The sequence below is a fragment of the Neodiprion virginianus genome, chromosome 2 (assembly GCF_021901495.1).
Source record: "Neodiprion virginianus isolate iyNeoVirg1 chromosome 2, iyNeoVirg1.1, whole genome shotgun sequence".
In the NCBI taxonomy this organism is placed as follows: domain Eukaryota; kingdom Metazoa; phylum Arthropoda; class Insecta; order Hymenoptera; family Diprionidae; genus Neodiprion; species Neodiprion virginianus.
Genome location: NC_060878.1, coordinates 22,670,943 through 22,689,916, shown reverse-complemented (window position 1 = coordinate 22,689,916; position 18,974 = coordinate 22,670,943). Strand labels below are relative to the sequence as shown.

The window sequence follows — 18,974 nt, the reverse complement described above, 5'->3', positions numbered from 1 at the left end:
CGTGGCAACTAAGAAATTGAAAAATGTTGGACCCCAAGAATTGAATATTATGTTATTTATAATATTTGAGAAGAATTAAATTTCGCGTTGCAATTGCAATCTGTAGTTAAAATCTCCAATTAGTCCAAATTATAATTTTTTCCCTCATTTATCATTTGTAAAGAAACTGGAATTCCTGAAAAGTTGAATGCGTGCAATTAGCCACCGTTGACTGCACGCACGTAATTTAATTTGGACTACGCAATTATTTTCAGAACTCCCCACTTGTCAAGCGTTATTGGACGCTGAGTAAAATTGCAACAAGCAGTTCTTCTTACAAATCTTGATTTTACCTCCTTCAAGTTTGAAACATTAAGAATTCAGAATATAATTCATGGGTTTGACGCTTATTTATAAGTCTTTAGAATGGTTTTTCAGATTCCCGTTTCTTTTACAGTAAACGTTTATAATTGACGTTATTTGTTACCTTACACCGTGCAACATTAAAAAATTCACCAATATCTCGAAACAAAAACAAAGTATTTAGACATCACCTCTCAAAACGTGCTCAAAATGTAAAAGTGTAAAATTTTACGTTTTTGGTTCTTCGTAACACTTGTTTGAGGGTTATAGTCATAAAAAGTATATCTCTGCTGTGCGCAAAAGACATCAAAACATTTAGGTTGCTGATAAATCTACAAAACGCCGCGCGTTTGTGTTAATTCTCCCAACGCATTTTGCTATGTTTGTGGTCGAGTTACTCCTAAAAGTGAAAAAACCTGAATTCCTTACTGCTTGAGAAGTGTTATGAAGCTTATTTAAAGATTGTAATTGAAAATCAAGATAATTCGTTCAAAAAATATAAGTTGTTGAATGAAAAATAAAGTTTTCTGTCGCGTATTTATATAATGTAAAAACGATCAATAAATATTTTTCACTATGAAACCTGCCGCGATATGACAATTTTATGTATAAACTTCAATTGATTTTAAGTTGAGAAATCATAATTACATACGGTAAACCCAGTGAAAAAAAGTATTCAATTTGTTCTATAGTGTTATTTGTTTTCCAGATGGAAAAATGTATACATCTAGTCTTCCAACATATTTACTATACTACATACTCTCGTTGTCCACGTCATGTGAAGTTAGGACTGGATGTTGCGCTATCGGATTGTGAGTGTAGCAACTATACCTATCTGAATGATGAATTATTGGATTCCAACTCACGTCTAACGCTATGAAGAATTGAAGGTGATCATCCAGGTCGTCATAGGTAGGATCGTAATCGGGATGATCACGTCGGTAGGTTTCCGCTGCCGGGAGCAAAACAGTCTCTCCGAATTGTATTTCGCAGTCATCAGCTTCTACACAAAAAGCGACGAACAAGGTAATCAGAATATTAAAATTCACTTTGAGCGTATCTTTAATCAGGGTTTTGTTTGAGGCGCTCGCAGGTTTTCTCTTCGGTCTCGTCGTATCAGTCGCAAGGGTTCTCGAGAATTTGAAACTGTCAATATCGGGCTGAAAACACTGGCATAGTTGCTACTAATTTTCGATATTAAAATTCTGTAACTTTACCAAATTTTCCAGGTATCTTTTGTATTTACAAAATTCAAAATAACGGATAAAAAATATGACAGTTCTTGTATCTTTGTTGTCCTTGAATTTATCAAATATGGTTATCAAATATGATGAAAAGATATGTTTTTTCGATTCAACCAAATGATATCTGATTCGATGAAAAAAAGTAGCAAAACCTTTCTTTCGGCATATTTGATCGCCATATTAGGTCAATTCAATAAATTTTTCTTTTAGGAAGTATTAAAAAACTGAAGTATCTGATATCAGTTTTCTGTCATTATCAATGAAATTTACGGATATTGACGTGTATTACGAATTTTAGAAGAATCGGAATTGGCGGTGTCATCGCTCGCCAGAATAATCGTGATTTGTTTAATTATCATGTGAATTTTTTCATCTAAATAATTAATCTATGTAACCGGTATCTGGCTGAGGCTTGTGATTCTGAAGCAGGAACTGCTACCATACTGCTTAACAAGTCTAACGGACAAATTTAGCCAACTGTCGATTTATCGTATAATCAACTAATTGTAGTAGCTATTAATCGTAGTCAACGACTAATCGATTAATGGGACAGTCCTATTTGCTACGCAAGAAGTGATTTACATACCTACAAAGAGGATGATTGCTGGAGCGCGGTGAAGAGTCGTCATGTATTTTTCCGTTAAAATATTAACCAGTCGGCTCGCCCATGGAAAATTCTGAAAAATAAAAGTACGCTCAAAACTTATTAAACAAATAGTCCGGCCAAAATCTCTGACGAAACCAAAAAAAAAAAAAAATTGCGATGAACCACAGGTTACAAAAATGTAAGTGAAGTATCAGTTCAATAATGTGATCTTGTTCGACTACAGTATAGTCGAAATTCGCTGTTGTTTGTTTCTCAGTTGGGACATTAGTTAAATTTCGGTCAATTCGATTACCTTCAATTGCACATCTTTCATTTTTTTTGAAATTACTGTTCCGATATCCTTTACAACGTAGACTATACGTTTGATGCGTTGTTAAAGTGGGATTTTCACGACTTATACGTCAAAACAATAGCCCTGTAAGAATTTGGCTTTCAAAGAAAAAGTCACAACTAACAGTTTGGCGGCTGAAACAATTGCGAGAGGCGAGGGGACGGATCGACAGAGTTTCAGACGTCTCCTGTAGATAGCACCGGAAATAGCTAAATGGTTTCACATTTGCGTTAGTAAATTGGAATGTGATGACGTCACATCTGCTGATTCGCTCCTGGTGTTCTTGTTTTTGTATAATTTCCCATAAGAAGTTACACCTCATAAGACGATTATTCCCTCTGGTAATCACTGCCCTAGCATTTTAACCTGAGTTCATTCTTTTCAAAACGCTCTGATAAAAGAATCACCTAAATCATCAATTCGTACAACACTGGGCAATTTTTTTCTATACATATAGCAAGTTGATTTTTAGACCAGGTGGATCAAACGATTATATGCTACGTGTTATAACACTGGTCAACAGTGGCTTCTGCCACCCTTGATATTTCAGTGGTGTTACAATTGTTAGTAAGGTTTGATGTCAACAACCCTGGAAGTGAGCGTTTTTGGAAATTGTCTCCAGTTACTTATTTTGTCGACGTTTTCATATGCGAGTTACGACTCAAAAAAGCAATATTTAGACGAAAAGTTAGATTTTTTTAATTACAAAAGTTTATCAAAAAAATATTATACGGCTTGACAAAAAAAAAAAAAATGTATATTTTGCTGCCCTAATTTTTTCCGTAAATTTTGGTGTTTGAAAACAAAGAATTTACGAATAAAATCATGATTATATTAGAAACAATTCCCCGCCATACAATACTACAATAACATAAAAACTAGAGCCAATCTAATATGATCATCAATTGATACAATTCTTCGAAAAAATGAGGGCAACAAAAAGTATGCTTTTTTTTGTTGAGTTGCGTAATCATTTCGAAGAGGTGTAATTCAGCCGCACTTATTCGACCTCAAACCTTACCCAAGCTTCCGGATCTTCGAGCAACTCGGTACGACCTTCCAAAGTGATAATATTGTCACGTTGATCCAAAATCACGAGGGTTGGTATTGCCTGGACGTCAAAAGCGCGGGCGAGTTTCCGTCGTCTTTCTTCTTGCGAAAACGGTATCCTCAACCAGGGCATCGTCTCTGTATACGTGTTGTAAGATTCTTCGCTTCTGAAGTAAACAAGTTATAATAAATTGCCCTCGCATTTCCTCTGCGTACAAGTATTACGTTAAATGTGCGGCATTTTTCAAAAATGAACGAATCCCACCGTCAAAATAAAAAATTTGGAGAAGAGAAAAAACTGTTTAAAAAATCTCCAGCAATGTTATTTGTGCTAATTATCATCAACACGAACAAAACAAGCTAAGACATCAACCATCTAAGAAAACGTTCGTAATTAACAGTTTGTAAATTATTAAACTCTGGTCTGTTTTATCCGATTTTTATGCTTTTGGGCTCATTTTGTTTACTGATCAGAACCTCAGAAATTGTTGGAACGGCATTTGAGAAATTTTGAATCATAATGTAGTCCCAACTTATAAGGCTCAAATGTGATTGTGATGAACACGTCGTACCACACTTACACGAATATTATATGGGGAATTCAATGCGAACCCGACCAACGTCTAACCATCAACCATTTTCGACTTTGTACCAGAAATTTTATGCAATTATTCCAACTCTGAAACAGCGCCCCGAAATTTTTTTTAAATTTTTTATTCGAGTGGTTAATTATTTATAAATATTTAAACTAATTTTGAGAACGGCCATTTTGAAATTCTTAAAAACTGTATTTTCTATTCCGAACATCTTTGGACTGGGCCCATGGTGGGCCGATTTTTATTGAATTTTTTTTAACGAGTACTTTCGATTTCTTTTATCAACTATAACACAATTTTAAACGGTTTCAGAATTTCCAAAAATGTTGAAAACTTTTATATTTCAAATCGCTCCATTATAGAAATGAACCTAGAAATGTTCGATGTGAAAAATGAAAGTTTCAAGAATTTTTTTTGGGAATTCTTAGACCGTGTACAACAATGATTCAGTTGATCAAAAAAAGTGTTGAAAAGACAGAAAGAAAATTGGCTTATCATGGGTTCGGTATTGAAACGTTCGGAATAGCAAATACGGTTCAGGAGATTTTTTTGAGAATTTTATAAATGGTCGTTTTCAAAATCACTTTGAATATTTATGAATAATTAATAGGTAGAATTAAAAATCTGAAAAAATTCAAGGTACTGTTTCATAGTTGGGTAAATTGCATAACAAATTTTTAACGAAATCAAAAATGGCAAGAGTCAGACGTTGGTCGGGTTCGCATAGAATTCCCCATATTTTTCATCAACTGTAAGGACAACTATATGAAAAAAAAAATTTCAGGAAATCTTTGATTCTGTCATGAAACCCGTTCCCAAATTGTGGTTATCTTCGTTTGTGGTATAATTCGAATTTCCTTGGATTTATTTCTATTACAAGGTATAAGGATGTCGTTTCATTCGCGTTTATTATCAACTGCGCAACTGAAATAGCCGAAGATTTTTAACCATTTCTTCTCTGTTTCTAAATTTTAATTCGAACGGGTGATCTCATTCATTCTTAAAGATGTATCCACATGAAAATCGGGTCACGATACTTTTATGCCTGCAGATGAAAGAGGAAGAAATTCTCAAGTAGAAATAGACCCTCCCTATTCTAGCTTTTTGCCTGCCTGGATAATGGATGCCGCGGAGAAAAGGAAAACTTAAACGTTCCTTTGCAGTCGTATCTTTTGACGGTAATGAGTGTGACGTGGGACGAGAGGAGAGCGGAGAAATATTGATCCTCCGGCAACGTGGCGCAAGGTGTACAACCGCCATAGTCCACCGTCTACGCATTCGCTGTATTCAAGGCAACCCGGTGTAGATTTTATGCGTGGATGCCGGACCGGCAGAGAATCTCCCGCCTTTTCTCCTATACTTTTATGGAAAATCAATGAACTATCATTCGGCTATCGCGCCCCGAACGAAGCTTTTTCGCTAACGTAGCTTATCTTTATAGCCTGGCCGTGACTCAAAATAAAATATATTTATATAATGCGAGCATGTTTTATGTGTTTATGAAGTATCCGTTTTTATGAAGGTCGAGTGAGTCTCCGAATGGGTAAAAGAACATTTTCAAGTTCTACCAGTTAAAAGTGATGGTTTTTGAACTGCGTGCAGGAGCTGTCGCGAACAAATCTGATATTATACGACCGTAACCTCAATTTCGTGCTTCGTGAAAACATGCGTAACATACCCTTACACAACGCGAGTATGTTTTACGCGGCTTTCCATGCCTGTGTTCCGTACACAAAGTATCCATTTCTATGACAGTCGAGTGAGTGTCTGAATGCGCATGCGCGGAGTGCAGAAAATACCACTTTCAAGTCCTAGGAGTTAGAAGTGGTCTTTTCTGAACTGCGCGCATGCGCTATCGCCGACAAATCTGAGATTACGTAACCCCAACCCCAATTTCGTCTTTCGTGCAAAAACATAATTTTCTTATATAAAAGATTTTATGCAACAAGGAAGCAACAGTCTTTTCGCATTGCGTATTTTTAATATTCGTCTTCGGCTCACGTACGACTCACATTGCAAACTTACGCTCAGCCCAAAAAGACTGGGTTTGCCTCCTTGTTGTACAATATATTATAATCTCCAGTCGAAACGCGCACTCACGTATCAAGACCACACCGCAATATGTGAGTTTAGATTATGTACTATAATTATCAGTAGTAAACGGTGTTCTGTCACAACAGTGGCACCTAGTATCCGGCACTGGTAGTACGAACAGAGCAAGTAATGATAAAATCATGAAAATTTGCAGAGGTCACAATGATAAATATATTTGCCGATACACTGAAGAATATCTGGGCACGCATCATGAGTCCATTTTTTATAATTACAGTAAATTTTTTCAGCCAACACTTTGCAACACTTTTTATAATGCTTTTATTTACTATTTACGACCGGTTAGCCCTAAGAAACAATCACTGTACTAAAAGAGAAAAGGTTTTCTATGGTAAATAACCGAAATAGGTAAAACATCTGTGTCCGGTATTAGCGATCAGTAATGCAAGACTATATAAATAATAAAAATGCTGACACTTCGAAACTGATTTCAATTTTACTGTGCATTGTTTGAAAACATATCTACCAATAAACATTCCAAATTAGGAACGGCATAGTAGAACCATCAGTTATTCAAAATAAGTATATATACATATGAAATAAAGATATAAGTATAATGAATCACTGTATAAACAAATCGTAGTTTGTTGTAAATGGTGCACACTAACCCAACCTACCGCAAGAATTGATATTTTCGATTTGGCTGAAAGTTGGATATCTTTCTGCATTCTGTTGGAACAGGTTCCTTGATGTTTTCAAGACTTTTCATCAAATCGTTCATGAAAAATAAATTATTGTAAATTATTCTGGTTTTCTTTTTCAAATGTTTAAAATTTTTTGCAACTACAATCAATTTCAATTTTTTTTTTTACAAGTTGTGTGTTTTTAAATATACATTTTGAAAGTGCAATGCAATAAAGTATCAAATGCCTTTATACCAAATTCCGGGATTTTTCAATGCTTTTCCCTTTTTAAACTTTTCGTTTTTATTACTTATTTGTGATCAATTTTTTTGTTCATTGATATCTCGAGGACGATTTTCCAGATTTCAACGATCTTGATCTCAATCGACGCGGCTTTTCCAAACTTAGAACTGATGAGATTTTGGCTTTGTTCGGTCCAGTACCTTTTCAATTATTTAAATAACAATATTCCAAAAAATACAATAAAAATGATGATATCTTGAGAATGGATGAACAGATTTGTATGAAAATTGGTAGCCCAAGGTTGTTTGGGTCACTGATCACGAATTTGAGGTCATATTTGCGAAATCCACAATGGCGAATCCAATATGGTGGGAAAAAAATCTAAAAACACTCGGAATTTGGTAAAATTTAGTGGAAGAGGTTTCTTGAGTCACCGATAACGAATTCAAGGTTAGACTAAATTTGTAACAGTGGATCCATTATAGTGGTTCAAATACAAAAAAAAAAATCCTCGTATTTTCATGTAATATGGCATCTGAAGGTTTTTGAATCGTAGCTCATGACTCTGAATTTGTGGTTCAAAATTCAAATTAGATTTAATATGTTTTTTGTTCTGTGAACTTGGAACTTGCAATGTGAAAACAGGAAGTCGAGAGCTGGCGCACAACCAGCTTAAAACCGCTTCTTCTGAATACAATAAAAGGGTCGCTTCTAGAAAGCCTCAAAGTTTTTTTACATTTTCAGGTTAAGTCCTTTACTGGCGCTTGTAATTTGCCAATTTACTGACAATGTCTTATACTTTCTTTGGTTTTGCTAGATAAATGTTTTCGAAAGTGGAATTCGCAGAAAAAATAACCTCAACCACGCGAAACAATCTTGGAAAAAAAAAAGTTCTGTCGCTGCTATGAGGACTGATAGGGATTCTGAGACTGTATTTTACAGTTCGAGAGCTTTTTGAATCACGTAAGTACGAATGCTGTGCCGTAAAAATGATACCAGCACTAGGGAAAGCACATAGGATCAAACAAAAAAAAATCAGATATTCCTCGAGGTATAAATTTTATGAAAGAATGTAAATTTGAAAAATTGGTGATTTCGAAAAATTAACGACGGAGCCAGGAATCGAACCTGGCGTCTAGAGATGCTTGACCGGAGCCTTACTCCACTAAACCACCTAGCCGTCCTGACTCTGTTGTCGTTAATTTCTCTCATCACCAGTGAGTTCGAATTTGTTCTAATTCGGTTCCTGGCTCCGTCGTTAATTTTTCGAATTTACATTCTTTCAACAATATTCTTCTTGTAAAAAAATGATTTGCACACCCGCATATCATTCATTAGACGGCTTTGCTTGTCTTACGTGGCTTCTCATCGGAAGCAAGGATTCAAAAGGGTAAACACAACATCTACACATTATAGTCCTCCATATACACAGTGCTTGAAGAGAAGAAACTTCTTATTCGTACAAATTTTATGTTTGGAAGTATTCCTGTGCCCTCCACGACCATTTTTCCAAGTCTTGTTTTCTCAATTAGGTTACATGATAAAATAGATACTCACCGATCAGAGCTGACAAAAATAACTTCGAAATTATGCCCTCGTTCTCGAATTTTCTGATATGAATCGACCAGTTGTGGGGTGAAGGCTTTACACGGGGGACACTAGAAATGTAAGAAAAAACAACAATGTATTAATTAACTATATAACTTGTAACACTTTTTTTCAGGCAAAACTGTTACAAGGGTTACCTGACGCATATCTTGATGCATAATATCGCTACAACACTTCCGGGACACGTGTAACCCCGATATTACGGAAAAACCAACTCACAACCCACGTTAAGTTAAGCTAACTAGTTAAATTAATTTTCTTCAGTTTCCTCTCTTATCTATGTAACATGTGTGCAGGCACGAGCTACGAATACTGTCAATGAGGACAACTACTGCAACATACCGCCAACGAGGATCACTGTCGCCACGAGGGACGACGAGGACTATAGCCGCTGTAAAACCTGGACCAGTGCGAGAATAAAAGCCTGTCTTGACTCTACGTACATAGTCAGTAATCGAAAACATGGGACGACTTCCGGAAGGGGAAGATTTCTTAGTTGGGTTCCGAATTGTTGCAAAAATACCCTACTGCCGCTAGATGCCTAGTTGACGACGTTCAGGATCGTTCGTAAAATTACAGTAGTGCCTCCTCTTATCGACGACTTACCGTCCTGGTGCTGGACTACTACACGACCTACTTTGCGATGACGCAGTTAGCTAAAAGGTGACGACGTGATGAAGAAGCCATTCTGGTGGACCACGGACGTAATGCCTAAAACCCGGATGGTAGAGTTACGCTGTGATGAAAGCTATTCTGGTGGAACCAGAAGTGCGCGGGAAACAAGGAATCGATCATCCTTTGACTACCGGCACCCAGTGAGGACCCTGTGCTAATGTCATTCGGAAGTACCCGACTGTACGAGGAGTACCAGCAACGAGACGTCGGAGCAGGATCTTCCACTGACAATAAGCGCACCACACCTCGTCCCCTTCACGCACCTTATCTTGCCGCAACCACGAAGTGTTGCACATAGAGGAATCCAAAAGCAGACACGTGACCGATTGAACTAATTACCGAAGATGAAGGATAACGTGACGTAACGACAGTCAGCGAGATCGTCAGGATCGACGTCGATCCACTCACCCCAATTTACCAAACATCAGAATCGACGTCACATGTGCCTCGTTTGTCAGCGTTCTTTCTTATTCTGTACCGGTGTAACAGTATCTTGTTCTCTGTTTTCTATCGTAACTTAACTTCTCTTCACTACCGTCTCTTCGCTTGTATTTCTGAAGGTAAGGTTGTTCTCGTTCTTGTGAAACCGCGAACTTACTTGAAACATATCTTTGCTATTTCTTTTCTTTAACGTAGCTTGACTACCAACGAACCACGAGTTCGAATAGCTTAATATTCTCTTTATCGAAAGTGACTTCGTGACTGGCTAGTTCTCTTAATTTTAACGTAACTTCTGTTAACTTTAGACCTGAGGTGTAGTTGATTCTCGAATGATTTAAGTAAAAATTGGTACCTTAACTCTCTTCTTTTCTCTCTGCACTTTAGCACTTGATCTTGTGAATGCTCTTACCTAATTTCTGCTGTCTTATCTTTATTACATTTCTTGCGTCCAGCCTGCCAATTTTTTCTCGCTAATACCGCAATTCGTCACTGAAAATCGTAGTGTCTTGTCTAATATTGCAGCTTCTCTTAAAGTCTCTCACGCTTACAGTTTTCTTGCTTACACTTACGCTTAAGTATAATTTCTATATCTGATAATTATCTTTCTCATACTTTGATTTATCGCTGATACCTTGTCTATAATAAGTGAGTTAGTTTACTCTAAAACATCGGAAATCCCTAGCATAACTGTGGCCGTAGATTAATCTAGTTTGTAGTATCGGTAACAAAATCGTAGAGAGTAACTGTAATATCTTTTCTTCTCGTATCTATCATCCATTCTCTTTTCCATAGCGAATTTTTTAACTATCGCAACCCACTCCCTACCGCAAAAGTACCACGATCTAGACTTCTACGTAAAACCACCGTTAATGATTAAGTTCACTAAATTACGAACGTACCGTATCGTCTGTCAGACAACTTCTTAATTCTCGATCTCGCAATTCAAGTTACTTAAAAATTCACGAATACTTCCTAATATAAATAACTTTTCTCAACAATATCTTATCTAGTTTACTGTAATAAAATCGTTAGTCAAGTAAGAATCACTGTATTATCCAAATCTTCGCAGTTTTACTGTTCCGTTCGATGATTATAGAATCAATCTAAAATATCGCCTACTCTTGAAGTTATTAACTTCTGTCGATCTTTTCTTACAATTGTCGTACACGAACCGTATATTTTCGATCTTTATTACTTTTTGCTTATTTTTTTTTCTTTTTTCTATTGCTAATAATCTCTTAGACTGTTATTGTATACTAGTTAATTTTCTCTGGACATTGTAAGCTTGTTGATTTTTGCTTGTCGAATAGTATCGTCACGTATCACACTAATATCTGCTCTTTGTTTTTGCATTGCTTTCCATCAACCATGTATATGAAACACGTGTGCCTAGGTCAGCGTATCCACAGTAACGTTTGTTGTCATCGTGCATGGTAAGAGAGCAAGGCTGTATATAGTAACCAGGGACGTAGCTAGTCTTCTCACACACTGCCTATATTAGTTCATTTCAATTTAAACATCCTTTCAACGATCTTCGTCATCATCCGATCGGCAAAACATTTTTAGGGGTTTCAGATATTTCCCTAAAGAACGAAGTCACTTTCAGAGAAGTCACAGTCGATCTGATTCGATCAGTCGAAGGTACATATTCATCTGCATTTGTTGGAACCTGCCACGGGCAAATCTTTGAAAGTCAACTAAATTCTACATGCACGCATATATGTAGACTGCGACTGCTTGAAATACGATTGGAGGAAACCCAGGGAGTCGAATTGCATCAAGGCTTTCACGGTTGGATCCGTGTAGGCGGATGAAATTCATTTATTCTTGACCCTATGCCAAGTCCTAGCGGCATTCGATATTTTTTTCCCCATACATCTGTTCCCGTGATTAAACGCAGCTGGTATTGAGCTAAGCCAAATCTCTTCTTGCTCCCCCAGCTGTCTACATCGATCGAGCAGACCTCAGGTACGAACCAAATTAAGACTTGGATATTTTGTGCCCGTGAATGGGTAGGGGTAAAAATGTAGAAGGATCAAAAAATTGAAGAGGCGCAATATCGAATTTTTAAAGAAGCGAAAACTTAACTTATAGAATTTAAAAATGTTGAAAGTAGAAGTATGGACAAGTAAAAGAATGGAAAGGTTGGAACATAGAATACCGAATTGTAGAATCGTCAGAATTCCTCTTAAAGTCGTTGACAGATTCTCGATTTTGCCCTTCTATGTTTTGACCTTTCTGTATTTTGTCATTCTGTATTTCGATTTTCCATATTTAAAATTTACTATACTTGGATTTTGTACATTTTTAAATTTTATGAATAAGGCTCTGAAAATTTGATACTCTGGTCCTTCTATCAATCGACAATTCACGTTTTTTATCCCCACCCCCCATGAAATAACAGTATCATTTAGGTACCTTCCTCATAATTAGGACATGCACCGTAAATATTTAAATTTTGTTTTTTTTCAGTGGTACGGGATGTTTTTGATAAATATTATGTTTTCGAATCCAAAATAACTTCTATTTCCCTTCATCACGTACAGTATTCTTGCAAAGTACAAGATGTTTGCACAAACACGAATTAAGAAAAAACTTGACGTGATGGAAAAAACCTGTGCAATTTTTTGGTTCCAGACCTGTGTTATTATTCTTGAAGAGACACTGCAGTTTTTCCGATTATGTTTTGTCGTTGATGTAGGGTCTCTCGTCAGGCTATAGGTACATCATCATTCGACGGTACGAGAATAATCGTACAATAGGTACATGCAGTGCAAGTATATCTGTACTCCAGGAACAGTTTCCCACGACAAAATACTGCAGGATTTAAGATATTTGCTAAACCTAGCTAGTCAACGTTATTGAAAATACATTGCACGAACTGGAATTACATGGCGGTTTATATGCAAAATACCTATCATTCAAAATGCTGTCATCTCCCTTTTCAGGGGAGATTTTTCTGAAAATAAAGATGTCAGACGGACATGTTTGATCTTCACATGCAATTCTATCAACATGTTTATCAAAGCAGCTTAGTCCGAGCATAAGGATCGATTCGTTGCTAAATGTACTCCGCTTCAGTTAAAAAATTAAGTAAATGCCTGCCAATTCTAACACGATCTATTCCAAATGGTGAGCAGCAGTGTTGTATTAAAAAAAAATTCTGTTCATGTAGATGATTTAATAAACCATTCCCCGAGGACGACCCATAGTCGGTTGAAACGGAGACACAAGAAATGGAGTTTTTATTGCGAAAGACCTACTTATCCAACATTCTGCTACATGTAATAAGGAGGTCAAAATACATTTTTACATACGTTATGAAATATTGCCTACGGAATATCCAAATGCATACATTTTCCCATTTAAAATAATTGGACAATAGAAAATACACGTTCAAGCTTTCACGAAATCTTTGGATTTAAGGTACACGCTTAAAATGAAACTATTCTAAGTGTAACGCGGCCCTGCCATCAGCACCACTCCGACTTACCCAATGGGCACTGAAGTACACACCCTTGACGCAGTGCCGGAGCTCCTCGTGTAGCATCGGCTCCTTGTTGTCTCGGCTTCCGCATGGCAAGAGGGGCCCGTCGACGAGGGTGGCCTTGGGATGCGGTGGCGTCCAGGGAAAATTCGCGCCTGTCGGGTCTGCCAGGGTACGTTCGACGCCTCCGCGAGTCACGACCGATCCCGTCCCGCCCTCGACCAGAATCAGAGTCGGGACGTCCGCTTTTATGCGATACCTCCTCGTCAGCCGCGTCTGAAACAAGCCGAAAAACATCATCATCAGCATACGCTTCGTGTCTGTGAAGGGTTACACGTGATAATATCCCAGAACTTTTAACCTCGCGACAAAATATATTGTAAAGTAACCCCAGCAATATTGACCCACCACAATATGATGATAGAGACAAAACCTCCTGACGATAAAACTTCATAAGACTCTTGAATATAACTTTCCTCTATCTGTAAGAGGATCAGGTCAGAGTTCACATAAGTATATCACCCCGTTCTGACTTGGCTCACAAATATCATTGTATCTCCACAACTATTAACCCTCGGAGAACACACAGCCTCTGTCAGAACCTGTCTCAAAGTTTCGATTTTGCTACTATTTTACGTGAATTTTTTCAAATTTTTACCCAAAATATAAAAATAATTTTAAATTGACATTTTTTTACAACATTTCTTGTTGTTACGTCCGCCAGACTTCATATTCCTTTCCCACAATATTATAGTCACCTTACTTCCTGAATCCTCTCCTTATCTTCACAGAGACAGCAGGTACACGGAGAGACAAATTGTTGCAAAAAGTCCTATAATTACTGGCATTTTAGGGACATATCGGCATTTTTCGCAATATTTGTTACAATAACAGTAAAAGCTAATATTTTAATTGTACATTCTACTAGTTGACCAGAACAACAAGTACTAAACTGGTGTCAACGATTGTAATCAGTGAATAGTAAAAATAAGAGTAATAGAAAGAGGTATTCATATTATCAAATGATCCTAAAGAAATAGGAATAATGAACTAGCGAATTAAAACTTTGTCCCTCAAAATACTGGAAAAATTCCTATACCGGAGAAAAAGGTAGAGACCATGTTATACATTTTGGACTGACTGCATCAAAACCACGGTCTTACACACAGGTCTGGCAACGAAGGTAGTGGGGGTGGTTCATTTCACGGCCGGTTATTTATCTCACTTTGTGGCCGCCAGGGCAGCGTTGTGATCGAGGGATGGATAATCAACGCGTGCGCAATGCAGCGCCAACGTAATAATAATATTATTATTGGCGCATTTTCATCTCTACCATCCCTACCCCACGTTCATCCCTAGATAGCAGCGCTGTGACATGGCTATTTCAAACACTAAAAACCACGTACAGCAAGAGAACCACGCCGCTCTGCAGAAAATTGGCTTCATTGCCAGACCTGTATGTAAGACCGTGATCAAAACATAATAAAATTACCAGCGAGAATAACGAATTCGTCGCCGAAAACTTCCGGGTACATCCGATGCTAGCCGAGTGTCGCTGAGCATCGAAGATGCAATTGCTTACGGCTCCACGTGCTCGAGGTTGTCGCGTTTTACATTTCACGTAGGCTGTGTTCTCAATCAGTGCAATTCACCAATTATAACTGGAAAAAATGGAAGTCCAAAGCTAAGAAACATTGTAAATACTTCATCATCAGTTTAACTTTCGTGACAATCCTTGTATTTCTTTAAAGAAATTTGAATTTCGCGGGGCTTACTTCGCCTACGCCGGTAGGTGGCTGCAGACGCGTGGAATATTCACGCGAGCGCTGCAAATTATGACCGCGTAGCATATAAGCAACCGCGCTGACACCATAAATATGTAACTGGTATGCGTTCAGACTTGCGAGCGTATGGATAAGCATAAATGAATGTAAGGTTAGGTCTAAGTTTATCAGATTGAATTAACCGAGGAGGCGAATGGGGAGATTGTTAAAAATATAACCTTGCAAAACTTACATTACAAAATATATATTATGTGTCGTGGATCACCCATATATATGTTACTATAAGACACGGATTTAGTAAACGAAAACAAGCGCAATTACTATTTATTTTCAATGCTTGCTGTACAATTCTTCCTAAAGTTAGGAATTTTCCAAGGCAAGATGGTAAGTAAATTACTTGACGGTGCGATCACGATTTTACCATAGTGACTTATTTACTGTACGAATTATTACTGCTGATTGTCGTATGTTTTACAATCGTCTTTGGGGAAACTGAAAACTTCTTAGGATAGACATCTATCATCCAATAAAATGTCATCCGTGTAAATCTCTGAACTGCAACCAATGAGTCTTCTACCTTCTCTAATAATAAGTTCATCGCTTCCATCCTAGCTTCCGCACCAGTCACTTAATTATATCTCTATGCCAATCTAAACCCTTCTCCCAAGCCGACTCCTTTACACTGACCACTGTTATAAATCAATTACTTGGTCATGAATGATAAATTAACTACACCATTTAAATCGTTTGCCTCCCTTGAAACCGATTCCTTCCTTTTTTTAATCATTCCCTGCATTGGGAATAGCGGCATGTAAGTGGATAATCAGCATGTACGAACCCTAAAATAGTCAAATAACACTTAGGCTGGGCGCAGAGTAGGTTTCGGTTGCCGCTCATCGAAATCTACGCGTTCTACTCCGCAACAATTTTTTCATAAAAATAAAAATTTTCAGTAATGTTTTTCGATGATTTTGTTACGGGGTGGTTGATTGTGATCATGACGAGCGGCTATCGATGAGCGCATCCACACCCAGCCGTGATGTTATTATGGCCTATTTCGGGTTCGTCACCCGTCGACTACGCGCACGTACGAAGGATAAGAGGGAATGAGAGGTACTTTCATTGAGGAGTTGAATGTCTAAGTATATAAATGATTTATTGTCAAAGATATGGAGAGTACAGTGAGAAGATGCGGAGGAGGACAAAGGGAAGAGAGGTAAATTTAGATGTTGGCCGAATGGAAGATGACTTGAGAGTGAGTATATGGGGGGGAAGTATGCAAGGGACTGACTTGTTGCAGTGCAGGAGTAAAGGGAGTAATCTGCTGACGCGGTATGAAAACTGAGGCAGTGAGGTGATGATAAGAAGAGAATGCAGGGTATAAGGTAGCTGTAAGAGTGTGGGAAAAGAATCTAATGTCTGAAGGACGTAACGATTTAATATTTCTGAAGAAGCATTTGAACTGCGGGGATTGACTACAATATTTGAATTATATGTAAGGAGTTTTTCAATTCGATGGGACGAGCAGTTCTGAAATGGTAGGTCGTGAAAAAAGCAGAGGGTCTCACAAACCCAAAGTGTATTCGGTGATCGGAAAAATAGGTGTGTACTCCTAAGGTTAATCTGGTCGTAACGAAATATAGCATAAAATCTATCCAGACGTTATACCTATCCACAGAAAGAAAAAGAATCGAAATTTACTCGATAGTTCTGCAGTTATGAACGAATATACATATAGAAAGGCAGAGAGACGTTGAGTTTTATATACAGAGTGAATTCCTAACGGCCACATGATCCGTTGTCTGCGAAAATTTAATGCGCACGCACTACGATCTGATGGTGGCTGTTTGTCTAGGCCACCAACCGTCATAAATGTAATCTCAAAACGTTGACAATTGTCACCGGCAGTTGTGCTCACCATCGACGACTGTCAAATTTTTTAAGGTTGTATACATAGTAACGAACTCACGTCTTAATTTATGACGGTTGATCGCCCTGGCAAACAGCCGTTCTCGGATTGTAGCGCATGCGCATTAGATTTTAGCAAACAACGAATCATGCAGTCATTGGGAATTCAATCCGTACGTACAAAAGAAGAGAAGATAAATCTGAGCAATTTCATATAAAACAACCTGAGATATCAGCAATGTAAGAAAAAATGTACTCGTTTGAATTTTTGAATTGTGATTAATCTCACGTGTGCTTTATCCGATTCAATAATGTTTTTGGGCTTATTTTGCTCGCTGACCACATGCCCATGAATTGTGTTTGAAAAATTCAACATAGTTTACGTAACAAATAGCTTGGACGTCGAGAAATCAAGTAAAATATTTCGCCCATTATGTTGAAGAAAAAAACTTTGCATATTAGAGGTATGTTTGTTTTTATTAATAAAACGTACTTAAGTTTAACTCATAACCTACAAGTTCCGAGTATTGCGGAGAATTACATTGATTTCCTAACTCATCACGGCTTGCATTGTTTGCTATATTCACTTGTAGTTCTAGGTTTTATAAACAAGCCTTGACCTCTTCCAATTACTTTATCATTACCTTCGGGTTAATTATTTGAGATTTATAACATCACAGCCAGGTGGCAGCCATCTTGGCTAAACCCGTAACCATGTAGACACTTTTTAGCTTACTATCGGTTATTTAAAGATGTATGGAATAACTAAAACTAAGAAAGTCTCATTCAAGTTAATCTGGTTACACATAATTAAATAAGTTCCCGCGATATAGAAAAAAAATTTCAAATGTAGAATTTTCAATGGAATACCCTTGTAATGGCAACAACTTCAGCAAATAATATTATTTTGTCATTTTTTACCAAAAAATCAGCACTGCTTTGCTAATTCAGATTGCCAATCACTCATTTAATTAGTGAACAAATTTCCCATAGGTCGTCTGATTGTGAGTAAGGATTTGGGTAACAATGATATAATTATTGTTTAGTTGAAAGTTTATTATTTATCATCTACAAATTGTAACGATTGTAAGTATACTGTTTTCATCAACTAATATGGCTGACAAGTGTATTTTCTTTGCATTCCTATTGGCATACAATATTTTAAAATTAAATGTGTTGCCACAGGAACGCTCCAGCATTTGAACCGCAGGAGGATTTTTATTTGTTACGCACAATCCTGTCGCCATAGGCACGATCGATTCTTCGTCAATGTATGTACGTGTGATTAACGCCACCCCATTTGATCCAGTTCGCTTTGGGGCAGCAGCGAGCCCACCGCTTCACCGCCGCTGTGGAGGCTCGAAGGGTGTGAGGAAAAAATCATGCGAGTAAAGGGGCTTCGACTCGGTGTTGAGTTGGTAGCAAAGCGCACGCTTGAACTGAACCAGAGATTAAAGATGTATCGGGCGTACAGTCGAATAAAAATTACGTGAAAACAAAAACATCGCACTGCGGCAACAAAGGTGACATAACTCAAAAATTCTGGATTGTCAGTTAAAGTGATATTCTGGTTTCGAGGTCTGGGTTTCGGGTGTTTTTCGTGCTCTACATCGTCCATTTGTTCATAGAATTTTCATTGGTGTTTAAAGAACTTGCAGTTAAATTTTTGTGAAAAAAAAAATGGAAATTAAAAAAGGTATGGGTCTCTAAACACGACCGTGACAAAAAAACCGGTTGAGGTGGCTAAAACGATTCCAACGCTCCCATTGATCCGAAACAGAAAAACAACGAGCTTTTTTGATTAACAAGAATGTCGTTATAACCCGTACCAAGAAGAGAAAAAAAATTCTCAAAAATACCAACTGTTTGAAGACAAAATTAATATTTCCCCCATTTTTTTGAATGTTTTTCAATTCTTTTAAA

General features: G+C 37.4%; 1 protein-coding gene across 3 annotated transcripts in view; it reads right to left on the bottom strand.

Annotated features, from left to right (window-relative positions):
• LOC124297697 (nucleoredoxin-like) overlaps positions 1-18,974 on the bottom strand; it is a 68,807-nt gene that overhangs the window by 832 nt on the left and 49,001 nt on the right. For 2 of the 3 annotated variants that reach the window (XM_046748978.1, XM_046748980.1), the window contains exons 2-6: positions 13,366-13,635; positions 8,706-8,806; positions 3,546-3,741; positions 2,173-2,263; positions 1,209-1,345 (exon numbers count right to left, since the gene is read on the bottom strand). In XM_046748978.1, the coding sequence (XP_046604934.1) occupies positions 1,209-1,345; positions 2,173-2,263; positions 3,546-3,741; positions 8,706-8,806; positions 13,366-13,635 (795 nt within the window). The remainder of the gene's footprint in view (positions 1-1,208; positions 1,346-2,172; positions 2,264-3,545; positions 3,742-8,705; positions 8,807-13,365; positions 13,636-18,974) is intronic. The other variant, XM_046748979.1, reaches the window with a different exon arrangement.